Below are 13,673 nucleotides of genomic sequence, written 5' to 3' on the forward strand. Positions count from 1 at the left end.
CCCACCCCATGCCTACCCCCATTGGAATGGCCAGATCTAAACAATTTCAGGGTGTGCTGTCATTTCTGTCACCAATCTCATTGCCTGGATTAAGAGTATAACAAATGAGCCAGGGAAGTGGGGCTGTGCCCATCTGCTACAAATACACAATTTGCAAGATAGATAAGTATCTTTCTTCCACCCCCTGTCATTTTTAAAATAAAAGAATTCAAATATTTGGTTTACACTTGAAGTTGGTCCAACACATCTCCTCGAGGGCTTTGTCTCGATCCTATTTGTACCTTCCCTTGAACCATAATAAAGCTGCAAAAACAGGGTTACAAGCCCACAGCTCTTTCTTCCCTTTTAGGGAAAACTTCCTGGACAGATTGTAAATGAGATGACCCTGTGGAGTGTTTAAGCAGTTAGCCAAGTTAAAGGCGGTAAAGGTCTCCTTGTTAAATTATCCACTTCATTGTCTTTGAACATCTAGAACACAGAGCCCCAAAGCCCATCTGGATCTCAGCTGTGTTCTCTACGCCTTCAACATCCCATGGGCTCTAGCAACTGTAGATATGACCTGAGCCAGTGGTTAGAACCAGAGCAAATTTTGAACTGTGCACTTAGATTTTTTTTTGGAGGGGGAGAAGGGGGTACTAGTGCATGTTTATTATAAAAATTTCAAACATTGCTGAAAAAATCGTACAGAAGTCAGTCATCCATATTCTAACTGCTCAGAAAATTTCCATTATCTCCTTAAGTATCCTTTGATATGTCTCTTTTCATATCATATTCATTTTTTTATTGCTGCATGACAAATTACAAAAAACTTAGCAGCCTAAAACAACACAAGTTTATTTTCAGTTTCTCTGGGTCAGGAGTTTGGGCCAGGTTAACTGGGTCCTCTGCTCAAGGTCCCAAGTAATGGCAATCAAAGCGTTAGCTGGGGCCGTGGTCCCATGTGATATTCCGGGCTCTCTTTGAAGCCCTTTTAGTTTCTTGTAAAGATTCAGTTCCTTGCAGCTGTAGAACTCATGGAAGCTTCCATCTTTTACAAGGCTAGTAGGAGAATGTCTCTGCTGCTTCAGGTCTCCACCTTGCTCTGTCCCTGACCTCTACACCCAGATTTAAAGAGTTTACCTGATTAAGTCAGGCCCACTCTGATATCTCCCTTTTAATTAACTCAGAGTCAACAGATTAATTACCTTAATTACATATGCAAAATCCTCTTTGCCACATAAAGTAACATAATCACAGGCATGATACACCATTCTATTCATAGATTTCACCCACATTCAAGGGGAGGAAATTATACAAGAGTGAAGGTCATTTAAAATTCTGCCTTCCATGCATATCTACATGTACAATGAACACATACACTGTGTGTGTTCTGGAGTATGATTTTTAACATTTAATATGCCATAAGTATCTATCCTGCCTAATAAATGTAGATCTGCATTTCTGTGGCTGAATAAATTCTGTTTCGTATTTCAAAACAATCACATATTGGACAGTTAGGCTGTTTCTGATTTTTCTTCTTGCAAATTACACAAGGATAAACATTCAGATATATTTGTCTTTGCCCTATGCAAAGATTATTTGGTGCATATAAATTCCAAGGAAAGGGGTTTACTGAAGGGATAAACTAAACCAATGCTATGACAGTCCCTCCGAAGGTCCCTCAGCAATGCATGATGCTATTTTTCCAGTGAGGATCTGCCTTTGGTGAAGATTCTGTGGGTCCTTTGTACCAATTCTGCTGAGTTATTAGCATCCTTGAAAGAAGTTCTAGAAATCACTAGCTGTTACTGCAGGAAACAGACAAAAAGTAACATAAAGCACTTATCACTTGTCACCCCCATCGTTATTCTCCCTCAAAAAAGTTATTTTCAACTTGATTAAATAGCTCTCAATGAAATGAGGGCTTTATTTTAATTTCCACACCACTTCTTTAGCAACCGGCAACAAGAAAAGTAGATCACTTTGAAGGTTTATAATTTTCTTTTACCTTTAAAGTGACACTGTGCATTCTCATTGTAGAGTGAGAAGTCAGGTTTCAAATGAAGCCTCTGAAAAAATATAAAACCATGAATCTTAATAGCTAACAAACAAACAAGAGTTTAATTACACCTGCCTTGGAGATGTCCTACACTTACTAAAGGTTGTCCTTGCTTTTCAACCAAGCAATTCCTAAGGGCTAGCTTTAGTGCTGGGAATGTGACGGTGAACCAGACAGAACCCCAGAAGTGAATCACTCATGTTACGAATGCATAATGAAATTACAAGATGAAAACAGAAAGACCATGACAGATCTAGATAAAGAAACTTTAAAATAACCTTTCAGGAAGCATATGTATTTCCCAACCTGCAGAGCAAGGAAATGGAATTCAGAAATGTCTGTAAATATTAGTCCCTTTCATGGGGGACCTTGAAATCAAAGAGAAGCATGTGTAACCAGAAATACTTAACATCCAGCCCAAAGGGAACTCTCATGGCATGAGTTCTCCCTGGCTATTCTTCAGCAGAGAGAATGGCATGATTTAAAAAAAGCCCCATGGCTTCGGAGGTAGCACCCTCCCACTCTGTTCATGGCTGGCCTGGGAGCACAGCCATTGGCTTACCACCCACTGTCTAAGGCCCAGCCCCAACCTCAGTTCCTTATCTGAGATCTGAAACTCAAAGCATGCTTATCTTGTTCAAGGCTAACCTGGCTCAGGGTATTTGAATTTAAATAAGGAGATTCTGGCATCTATTAATCTAGGGTAGTGGTGTAACAGTGGAATCTTAGCAAGAGCCAGGATTGCTAAACACAGATTGCCCACACGGATTGTGTAGGAAGCAGGACTATGTCCATTTGGGATTTTGCAAATGTTTCATTGCTGTTTCTCTGGATCTCTCTGCCTAATGATGCACTTTCACTGTTCTGAAGGGAGGTGAGCAGTCATGTTTAAGCTCACAGTGACCTTCCTTCCAGCTTTAGTGCAAAGATGCAGGCTCTCAAGTGGGAACCAACCTCATGTGCCTGTCCAACACCTCCACACCTTGATCTTGACCTACATCTACATCTCCCTCCCCCTGCGGACAATGCCTCCACACCCATGCATGGTCTGGCTCTCCACCTCATCCTCCTGTGCTCTTTGTATTCCCATCTTTTATTCCATCTCCTATTCTCTGTTCCTGCTTCCTGTCCACTTGTTCCTCCTCTGTAGGCACAACAATCTCTTCTAATGTGAAAATCACCCAAACAATCCTCCCTGTGTTGCATTACCTTCTAGCCACTGCCCTATCTTCACAACCTAGATCACTCTGAGGGGAGAAACCTGTGCTCCCCGTGCTCCCCTCCTCTGGCTCTGTCCTCACTCTCCTCCACCAGCAGTGCAGACACCAATAACTTGTCCAATCCCGAGTATCACTTGTGCATGGAAAAATGTCTCTAGGATTTCACTTCCTGGGTTTCTCATGAGCACCCGAGTTCATCATGTCCAAAATTGAACTTGTCACCCACCCAGTACACACACCCCAACACAAACCGTCTTCTCTTCCTCCTTCATTCAGTCTTGGTAAATGGAGCCAGCATACTCCCTGGAAACACAAAAGTCTTCCTTCCTTCATCCATCTCCCTCACCACCACAAGCCTGTCGGCAGTACCCGCCCATGGCTCCCTGCCCTCCCAAGGGAAGGAGGCCACCTCAGCTCTGTCACCCATCCTGCCACCCCACCCACCTTCCACAAAGACAGATCTGCAAATTTAACTTGCCCAAGAATAGAGCTCAATTATTTGATTTGTGATAAAAGGATCTCACAGTCTCATCCTCCCCTATGGCATAGCTCATGGTTTAAGAGCATGGGCCCCAGAGCTCTACAGCTAACCAGCTGTGTGACATCAGGTAAGATTCTTAACCTCTCTGTGTTCCAGTTTTCTCCCATGCACACTGGAGTTAAGAATAATAGTACCTTTCTAATAGGGTATGGGAACATCAGATGTACCAATGAACATAAAAGTTTGACAACAGTGCCTGGCACACAGTGAGTGCTATGCTATTTGTCAGTTTTGTGACTTCCTGCCCATGCTTGCCTCCCACCCCTCCTTCCCCCATGCACACAGAGATGGGAGCATGGCACCCTCATGCCGCAACAAACAGTGTGTAGTCCCCCAGACATGCCATGTGGGCTATTTCATGCCTCCACAATTTTGTTCTTTCATCTCTTGACTTTCTAAACTCCCACATTTTTCAGGACTTAGCTCAAATATTACTCCTGCTGTGAAGCTTTTCTTCACACCCTGAGAGTTGCCCCACTGAGACCTCAGTGCATCCCAAACCAATTTCCACTGTAGCTAAAACCACTGCTACTAATTATTTTTAAAAGTCTGAGACTTAACTATTTTGGGGCACTTATTGCATTCCAGGCCCTGTTCTAAGTGCTTTATATGCATTATCTTGTTTAAGCCTCACAGAAAATTGGTTTACCTGTTTGTCACTCCTCCTGGATCATGAGGGTCTTTATGGGCAAGAACCTATGTGTTGGTCATTGACACATCCCCAGCACCTAGTCTGGTACATAAAGGGCACATCGTTAAATTAATAACTCTGACTTGAGCCAACCAAAGATGAGCCGAACTCAGAGATGGGAACATGTCCGAATTCCTGACATTGAAGGACATTTAGGCAAAGGATAACTGTAGTTGGATTTGAAATTCAACAGTGCTATAAACAAAGACTGCAAGAACTACCTCACCCCACCGTTAAATTGTTATTACTATATGAATATTTTCTATAGCACAGACGGGTTAACGTGCTCTCATTTTTTTCTATACTGTCATATAATTTCAAGTCTTTCCAAGGACATAATAATATAATTCGTGATACCATTTTGTTCCATGCTTTTGTCTTAAGAGTCACATGCGAAGTTCTGAAAAGTTTTGCATGACCCTCAGCTCGTAGACTGACCACCTTTGATAAAGGGTAAAGAGATACTTGTTCTGACATCTTTTTATTCTTGTTGGACACCAAATGGAAATTTACCACAAATTTGAGACAATTATAATCAGGAGTTAATGTTATAGTTTCTATGGCAATGGCCTAAGCCCATAAACACAAGCATTTTATTGCTTAATTGTTACAGGAAATATGCTTTTTATAAATCTAATATGCATAAATATAAATATAAAAGAAATTCAAACATATATGTATTTCTATTTCAATTAACTCTTCTTTTCTACCCGTTTAGCACATAGTGCTTTCTGTTTCATTAAACAGAGAGTGGTTAAGATCAAAACTGTTTAGGGTGCCTGGATGGCTCAGGCTGTTAAGTATTAGACTCTCGATTTCAGCTCAGGTCATGATCTCATGGTTCATGAGATCGAGCCCTGTGTCAGGCTCTGTGCTATCAACACAGAGCCTGCTTTGGATTCTGTTGTGTCTCTCTCTCTGTCCCTCCCCCATGCATGCATGCTCTCTTTCTCCCTCTCTCTCTCTCTCTCTCTCAAAAATAAACATAAAAAAAACCTGTTTAATGCTCTGGGTGGTCTTGAAACTGATATTAGAGGGAAAGAGCCATGTTCAGATACCTGGTGCCCTCCCATGGTGCCAATGGGAATGCATCTTCCCAGCAAACTCAAGGCCAGAATATCTCTCGGAGTCTTCAATTTGGTTTAAGCCATTCCAGCAATTTGTATGTAGCATATTTGCAGGAGTTTTGGTCAACTTTTTATTGAATGGGATGGGAAGTTTAATCTCACCAGAGTGGTATTTTCTCAGGAACTACCACTGCTGGAATGAAGCCTGGATGACAAGGTCTGATCTTCCTGTTGGATTTGGAGGTTGGCAAGCCGTGGACAGCACCCCCCAGGAAAACAGTGATGGTAAAACTGCATCTTCCCTCAGGGAACTTGTTTCACTGCCATCTTTATTTTGCTGTTAAGATTGCTTTTGATGTGTGGGAAACACTCCCTTTGGGAACCAACATCAAAAGTGTGCTTCCTGGGCACATGTACAGTATTAGCTGCCTGTCAATCAGGTTTAATTTCCTTTCAATGGCCGGCTTTCCCCTGATTATTCTATAACTGGTAAAAAAAAAATTTAAAAAAAGCACAAAACTTAACATATATAATTCATCTACTCTTGCTTTGATAAGCAGTTTTGAAGACAAGAGAAAAAAATATATCTGTGTAAGCATTTTTGTTAGGCTCTAAAATATACCTCAGCCCTCTGTGATATACAGTTATAAGATATAAGGCAGTAGAGAAAATAAGGAACTCAAAAAATAGTTACAGATCATCCTTTAAATTGTTGTTTTCCCAGAACCTGATTTCTTTTTATGTTGTTTGATTTCTTCCAAAACTTAAGTATGTGAGCACTTGTCATCTAACTTACAGGCTATGCTAAGCAATGAGCAGCAGCTGTGACCTCCCCCAGACTTTTATAAAATCACATCATAAGCCTCCATTTCTCTTTAATATAATGATAAACATCAGTGGCCTGGGGACATTATGTTTACTTCCTCAGGTGTTGATATGAGATATTGACGTATGTATATATACATATATATCCATAAACATTCATTACTTATTCATAAGAGTCTCTTATGCTTTATTTATGCTGGATTTTGAAGAAGAATGTTCAACACTTTCTGGTGTTCTGGATTATATATCATGAGGAGACATCAGAGATGACTAATGGCAGTTAATTTCTTATTAACTAGAGTTAGCTGGTTAAAATAAGGAACTTTATCAAAGTATTCATATACCTACTAACTTCCTGAATGCATGTTGGGCATTGATCAACATGTGTGGTTAATGTCCAAATTTCCCTATTTAACACTTGACATATGTCCATAATGTCCAAAACCAAAAACCAAGAATCAAAACAAATAACAACACAACCACTAGGGACACATTACCCTTTCCAACATTCCAAACACCAGTTGGTTGTAAAAGGATCAATCCTATGTAGGCAAACAGCTCAGTACAAACACACTTGAGTATGTGTTGTAGGTGGAAGAACAGACACAGAAATAGTGATGCCCTGTATGCTTCTCATGGCTTCAAGTTTTTTTTTTTGAGAAGCCATTTCCAACAAAGCCATCTTGATTACACATGTTGGTCATTTGCCCTCTCTGACCATGGGAAGCATTTGGGCTAATTCAGCAATGAAGTTGGGAACACTTGCCTCTACAGAGCCTGTATCTGCGTCTGGACAGAATTGAAGATGACAAACTCATACTTCCTTTCCTCTGTGTGATGCAGGGATGTATCGGTGTGGTCCAGCCTCTGTTCAAGCCATTAAGCACGGTCATATTTGCTTCCAGTTTGATGCACCCTTTGTTTTTGCAGAGGTAAGTGAAAAACTGTAGAAAAGTGCTTTCTTCCCCAACCTGTTAACACTTGAAAAATAATACACCAGGTTGTTACTTCTAAATTTCCCAGGTACACGGCATGTGTTTCATGTCTACAAAGTTGACTAGACATCATTCCAACCTCTAGGCTCTTAAATCAAAATGCAGTTGTTACTTAACTTTTTTCTTTCTTTGATATTCTAAGATTTTCTCCTTGAAAAGCAATTGTATTACTAACCTTACCTTAGTTTTTCATGCCCATGAAATAAGTATCAACTGCTCCTAAGAAATTAAGTGGCTAAGTGAATCTCTCAACTAAAGATTGGTAGAGACAGTCCATGAATTGAAATTTCAGAGCATACTGCTTCACTCCCAGACTAACCTAGCTATTCATGTAAAAACAAAATCAAATGCACGCCAGACATGGTCTTAGTCTGGGAACTGCAACCCATTTTCTGCCACTCCAGGCCATCCTCCGTCCACAGGGAGGGAGAGCCAAGTTGCTGGAATATGGAGGGGAGGGAAAGGCAGCCTGGAGGCAGCACACTTAATGGGTTGATGGGGACACTTTGGTGAAGGGTCTGAAATTCTGGAAGATGTGGATGGGGACTAGAAGCAGATGATGTGGTTGGAGATTACTCCAAGGAGATCTCTAAAATTCAAATTAGATACAAGAGGTGTTGGTAAAGGAGAAGGCTGGGAGGCTGCTGAGGGCAGGGAGTAGAGAGCAGAGAAACATGTGACAGGCTGAGAGGCAGGATTTGCCCAGAGTATAGTTTCACCAATAAACTCAGTGGAGTAATGTCTGTTGTATACTGAGTTCTTACTATGTAATCACTTTGCCTACCATTTGAGGCTCTTAGTCACCCTTTAAAGTTGGTATTATGGGAGCGCCTAGGTGGCTCAGTAGGTTAAGCATCCAATTCTTCATCTCCACTCAGGTCGTGATCTCACAGTTTGTAGTTCAAGCCTCTTATTGGGCTGTGTACTGACAGTGCAGAACCTGCTTGGGATTCTCTCTCTCCCTCTCTCTCTGCCCCTTCCCCGCTTACTCTCTCTCAAAATAAATAAATAAACATTTAAGTAAAATAAAATCAGTATTATGATTCTTCCCGTTTTACAGAAAAGAAAATTGAGGCAGAGTGGTTAAGTAACCTTTCTACATTCATTGAACTAATGAATAATAATGCTAAGATCTAAAGCCAGGCAGGTACTTGTGCTCATGCCAGTAACCATCACACTCTATTACTACTCAGGAATGAATAAATAACTGTTATAAATATGTGGCAGGCACTGTCCTGTGGGGAATTCAGAAGCCTCTTCCCTTAAGAATATAGATTCTTGATGGGAGGTGACAGTACACAAGGCACATCAAAAGTTACATAACAGTAATACGAGAGACTGTGGAACTAATTGTCAGATAAGCAATATGGGTGATAAATGATCTATATTTAATACATGCAGATTTGTTAGTTGAGAAATATGGGTCAGGAACTGAGTAGGACAGTAAAGGCCATAAGACATGGTCCAGGGAGGGAGGGTGATATGAGGGCAGACAATAATGACACCTGTGTGGGGCGCCTGGGTGGCGCAGTCGGTTAAGCGTCCGACTTCAGCCAGGTCACGATCTCGCGGTCCGTGAGTTCGAGCCCCGCGTCAGGCTCTGGGCTGATGGCTCAGAGCCTGGAGCCTGTTTCCGATTCTGTGTCTCCCTCTCTCTCTGCCCCTCCCCCGTTCATGCTCTGTCTCTCTCTGTCCCAAAAATAAATAAACGTTGGAAAAAAAATTTTTTTAAATAATGACACCTGTGTGATAGCCACAGTGGATGAGCAGAGCATTGTGGGAACACACGGAGGCCAAGGAGGTAAGAAAGATGCCGGAGGAAGGAAAGAATTTTAGGCAGAGGGGACAAATTGAGCATCAGGATGGTGTGTATGGGAAATTACAAGCTGTGCAGACTCACAAAAAGTGATGCATCAGGGGTGTCAAAGATGAAGGCAGAAGGAACTGGAAGTGGGGACTTTATATCCTCAGAAATGGTTACTCCCCTCCACCACAGGGGAGAGACATAAGCCGGAAGGAGCCTGGACTTGAAGGTGCTGCCCCGGAGGGGTGGGGGAAGGGGAGCTGGGAGGCTGTGCTTTCTCCATTCCCACCTGAGAAGGCAGGGGCCTGAACCCCCCAAATGACAACAGCAGAGCAGGGAAAGTGGAGGCAGCATCCAGAAATGTTTAGGAAGTAAACATTAGGAAGTGTGAATATTTAGACAACAAGATCGGGCATTTGAAATACGCAAAGGGAACAGTATTTCTTCCACGGAAACTACCATTGCAGTTGCTAGAAGCCTGGGGGAAACAGGCAGACCATATTTAGAATTTCATCCCCTCGATTTCACTTTGGGATTTGAAGATTTCTCCCAACTTCCCCAGCCGCCAACTGATAATTTACGATGCTGGGAGAACCTCTTAATGGGAAATCACTCTAAAATTCACAAAGACTTGTTTTCATATTTTTATTATGCTTTATTGCTGCAAAGAAGGAGACCTCTCTCCAAGAGTGCATTGCCTAATAGCTGTTAATGCAAACGCTTTTTGCTATTATTAAATATAGATCGGGGTGTTATGCGTGTCATTGGGATTCACAGATCATAATTACTCTTCTCTCAGCCACTGCAGACTTGTCTGACAGAGCATACAATTTGTTGCTTTGGCACGGGCTGAGCCCCAGGGCTGAGCCATTTATAAGAGACACTCAAGCTGTTCAAAGTGTGTGAGGAATATTTTCTCAAGGGTACCCAGAGTAGGACCGCATGGGGGGCATCGTATTTAACTTTACGTGACTCAGGTTCATTCTACATCCTTCCTTCCCTTTTCCATCCGCTGGCTGCGGAAGCCTGCCTGTTGACACCCCAGGCGGTCGGCCGAGTTTGCCTTTTCTTGCCTCTCGCTTCGCTGACTTTCTTGGTCATTCCTTACTCACTTCCGGGCTGGATTAAACATCATGTTCGCTGACGTGTTTTGATCTTCTCAGAGCCATGGTCTCCTTCAGTGAAAGCAGAATCCAAAATAAGAAGTGAAGGGGAGCAGAGGATACAGGCTTCCAGTTTTAGAACAAACCACAGGGATGAAAGGCACAGCACAGGGAATGTAGTCAATGATGTTGTAATAGCGCTGTGTGGGACAGATGGGAGCTACACTTGTGAGCACGGCATAGCGTATAGAGAAGTTGAATCACTGTGTTGTACACCTGAAACTTATGTAATATCGTGTGTCAACTGTACTCAAATTGAAAAAAATAAAAAAAAGAGGCATGCACATGGGAAGCATTCCACCTCTGCCCCTTTCCCTCTCCTCCTCCATTGTAGAAATGTATTCTTCATGTGTCTGGATTTCTTCCAGGGCTTGATGCCATGCCCACTTCTCTGCCCTCCTCCCTTCTCATGCTCTGAGAAGGCCTCCGTTTTAGAAGCCCATCTGCCTTTTCTCTCCCTTGCTCGTGGTGGCCTACAGCTTCTAAAGGGAGAGAGCAGAGCAGTCCTAAGTCCAGAGTCCCCTCCTGAGTTCCCGTGTTCACTGAATGCTTGGGAGTTGCTGCTTCGCTTCTATCTTAGCTTCTTACTGTCTCTGTCCTCCCCTTCACACCATTCCATCCCAAACTTGCACTGCATGCACATTCCTGCACATGCACACTCCCCCTTCCCTCCCTGGCACTGAGCTGATGTTTGCAGCAATGACAGCTGGTCCCCCAGGGCCAGGATAACTGCTCCATTGCTCAGAAGCTACGTAGCATCTTCCCTTGCTCTTGGTCAGCAGTTCTCAACTCAAGGTTATTTCACTACCACTTGTTAGTCCATTCTTACGGCTCCTATTTGGATCTAAAATAATTTCTCTATTTATTCAACTGCCATATATGATTTGGGAATCAGATTGGCTTCTCTTCTTAATCTTCCTCATGCATCTTGCTGGAAATACCTTCCAAAAACACCATGTGTCCACCCAGGTCTGTGATCCCCATTGTTACCCTTTGGGCTCTGTACAACACTGAGCTCTATGAACTTGACCCCTAGCCCACCTCCCTTCTGCTTTCTTACCCCTCTCCTGTCTATTCTCCATAAACCAGCCAGAATTGTCCTTTAAAATTGTAAACAAAACACATCACTCCCTTGCCCCAACCTTCTAATGGATTTCCACCACTGTTATAATAAAATTTTGCATAATAAGTCTTTACAAGATTCTGTGTGATCTGGCCGCTGGCTTTCCTGCCACCCCTATCCCTTCCTCATTTCCTTCCAGCCATCTTGACCTTGCTCTTCTGGCAACATGCAAACATACTCTTGTTTCTGAATCTTTATATATACCGTTCCTTTTGCTAGGAAAGCCCTCCCCAGCCTCCACCACATTTTGCATGCCTAACCCCTTGCTGTATCCAGGTCTCTGCACAGGTCACCTTCTCAAAAAGGCCTTCACTCCCCCCACCCCAACCCCACCTAAAATCTCACTTCCTGCCCTTTTATCCTTCTATCCTGCCTTAGTATTATTCCTTCTCTCCCTTCTAGAATATAAGCTCCACGAACGTATCCTCATCACTGAAAGCAAGTTCTAGCACATTGTAGTCATGAATAAATACTTGTTGAATGAATGATGGATGGATGGATGGATGGATGGATGGTTGGGTCAGTGAACCAAGCCAGCAAGCTAACAAAATCTGATGCAGAGTACACTGCTGAGAACAGTCTCAGAGTGATAGGATCCAGATGGTGCCCTCAGGTGCTGGCAAGTCCTGGCGGGAGATGAGGCCCAGGGATGGGGCAGCAGGGAGCACACACAGGTGCCTGAACATGTAGCCGACCCCTACAGTCTGAAGGAATGGCAAGCACAGGGTAGACGGATGACAATTGTGCCAGAAAGGCTCTCCAACCAAGCAGGTACCCAGTGCCTCCATATGCCCCTAGAGGAGCATCACTTTCTCTGCACAGCCTATTTTGTAGTTATCTCTACTTGGAAGTGAGTGAACAAAGCAAATTTTCCTGGACCCTGAGAAGAGTTTCCATCCTTATTGGTAAAAATTGTAGCTTCTGCCAGCAGTAGACATATGCTCACATTCCACGGGCACAAGCAGAAGTTTGTAGAGAGGGGACCCTTAGCCAGCTGCCCCAGCCCACCTTTGCTGAGTCCCTGGGGCTCAGCACCTCAGCAGAGGCTGACTAGGAAGTGTCTGTGTGACAAGGAGGCAAAGGTGTGGTGTGCTGAAACCAGCACTGGGTTTCACGGTGGGATGCCCACATTCTGCATAACCACATCCCTTCACATGTAGGGATAGGACTAGAAGGCCAATAAGACTCCTTTCCATTCAAAAGAAATTACCCTTAAACATAGGACTTTCTCTAGCAGTACTAATCTACCTTTCAGCCCTGCAAGAATGGGAATTTTAAACCCAAGCTCAGAGATATTGAGTAATTTGCCTAAAGTCATACAGTGTAGGTCCAATATTCTTTCCAGCATCACCTGTATTTATAACAGTCTACCACAGACATGCTATTGGCCTTGGATGGGGGCCTATCACTGGTACTTTTTTTTAAGTTTATTTATTTATTTTGAGAGAGAGAGAGAGAGAGAGAATGAGAGAAGGGGAGGAGCAGAGAGAGAGGGAGAAAGAGAAAATTCCAAGCAGGCTCTGCCCTGTCTGCCTGGAGCTGTACTTGGAGCTCATGAACTGTGAGATCAAGACCTGAGCCAAAACCAAAAGCTGGATGGTCAACTAACTGAGCCACTCAGGTGCCCCTAGTACCTAGGTTATCACCGGTACTCTCTTAAGCACTCGGGGGCTCATATGCAGCCGAAACGGAGGACCATTACACTGGTGGCTGAAACCAAAAAGAAAGCTTGCTAATGTCGATTGGAAAGAATACTTTCCCTCCACACTCCTCCGACATACATATGCAATAGCCATTTCATATGTGGGTTTCTCCTCTCCTCTCTCCACAAGGGACAGTACTGCTGGGCTGGCCTGAGATTTTAGCCCACATAAATTTCCTAAGCTCTATACTCCAGAGGAAACAATGAGTTAGCCACTTTCATATTTAGCCTTGTCTCACTGGAAAACTAAACTGTTGTAAGGGCTGTTATTAAGAGGATATTTATCAGCATTGTTGCTATAATTAGCAAGTGGAGGAGGGAGCTGTTTGGGCTTGTATGGTCTCCTCCAGAGGGAAAGCCAAAATTCTCAGGAAGCTCATTTAGTTTCCTTAACTTCCCCCCCCCCCAAAATGATAAATATTCCTTAGGTGTCTGCTCTGTCATTGCCTATTTCTGATTTCATATTTTGGCCTTTCACACTCTATGGCTGGTGCTGTGAAGCCA

General features: G+C 43.1%; 1 protein-coding gene across 1 annotated transcript in view; it reads left to right on the plus strand.

Annotated features, from left to right (window-relative positions):
- The window catches only part of F13A1 (coagulation factor XIII A chain), a 164,415-nt gene that overhangs the window by 110,741 nt on the left and 40,001 nt on the right, over window positions 1-13,673 (plus strand). The window contains exons 9-10 of the mRNA XM_045497495.1: window positions 5,739-5,842; window positions 7,226-7,314. Coding sequence (XP_045353451.1) covers window positions 5,739-5,842; window positions 7,226-7,314 — 193 coding nt within the window. The remainder of the gene's footprint in view (window positions 1-5,738; window positions 5,843-7,225; window positions 7,315-13,673) is intronic.

This window comes from Leopardus geoffroyi, chromosome B2 (genome assembly GCF_018350155.1).
Source record: "Leopardus geoffroyi isolate Oge1 chromosome B2, O.geoffroyi_Oge1_pat1.0, whole genome shotgun sequence".
In the NCBI taxonomy this organism is placed as follows: Eukaryota; Metazoa; Chordata; class Mammalia; order Carnivora; family Felidae; genus Leopardus; species Leopardus geoffroyi.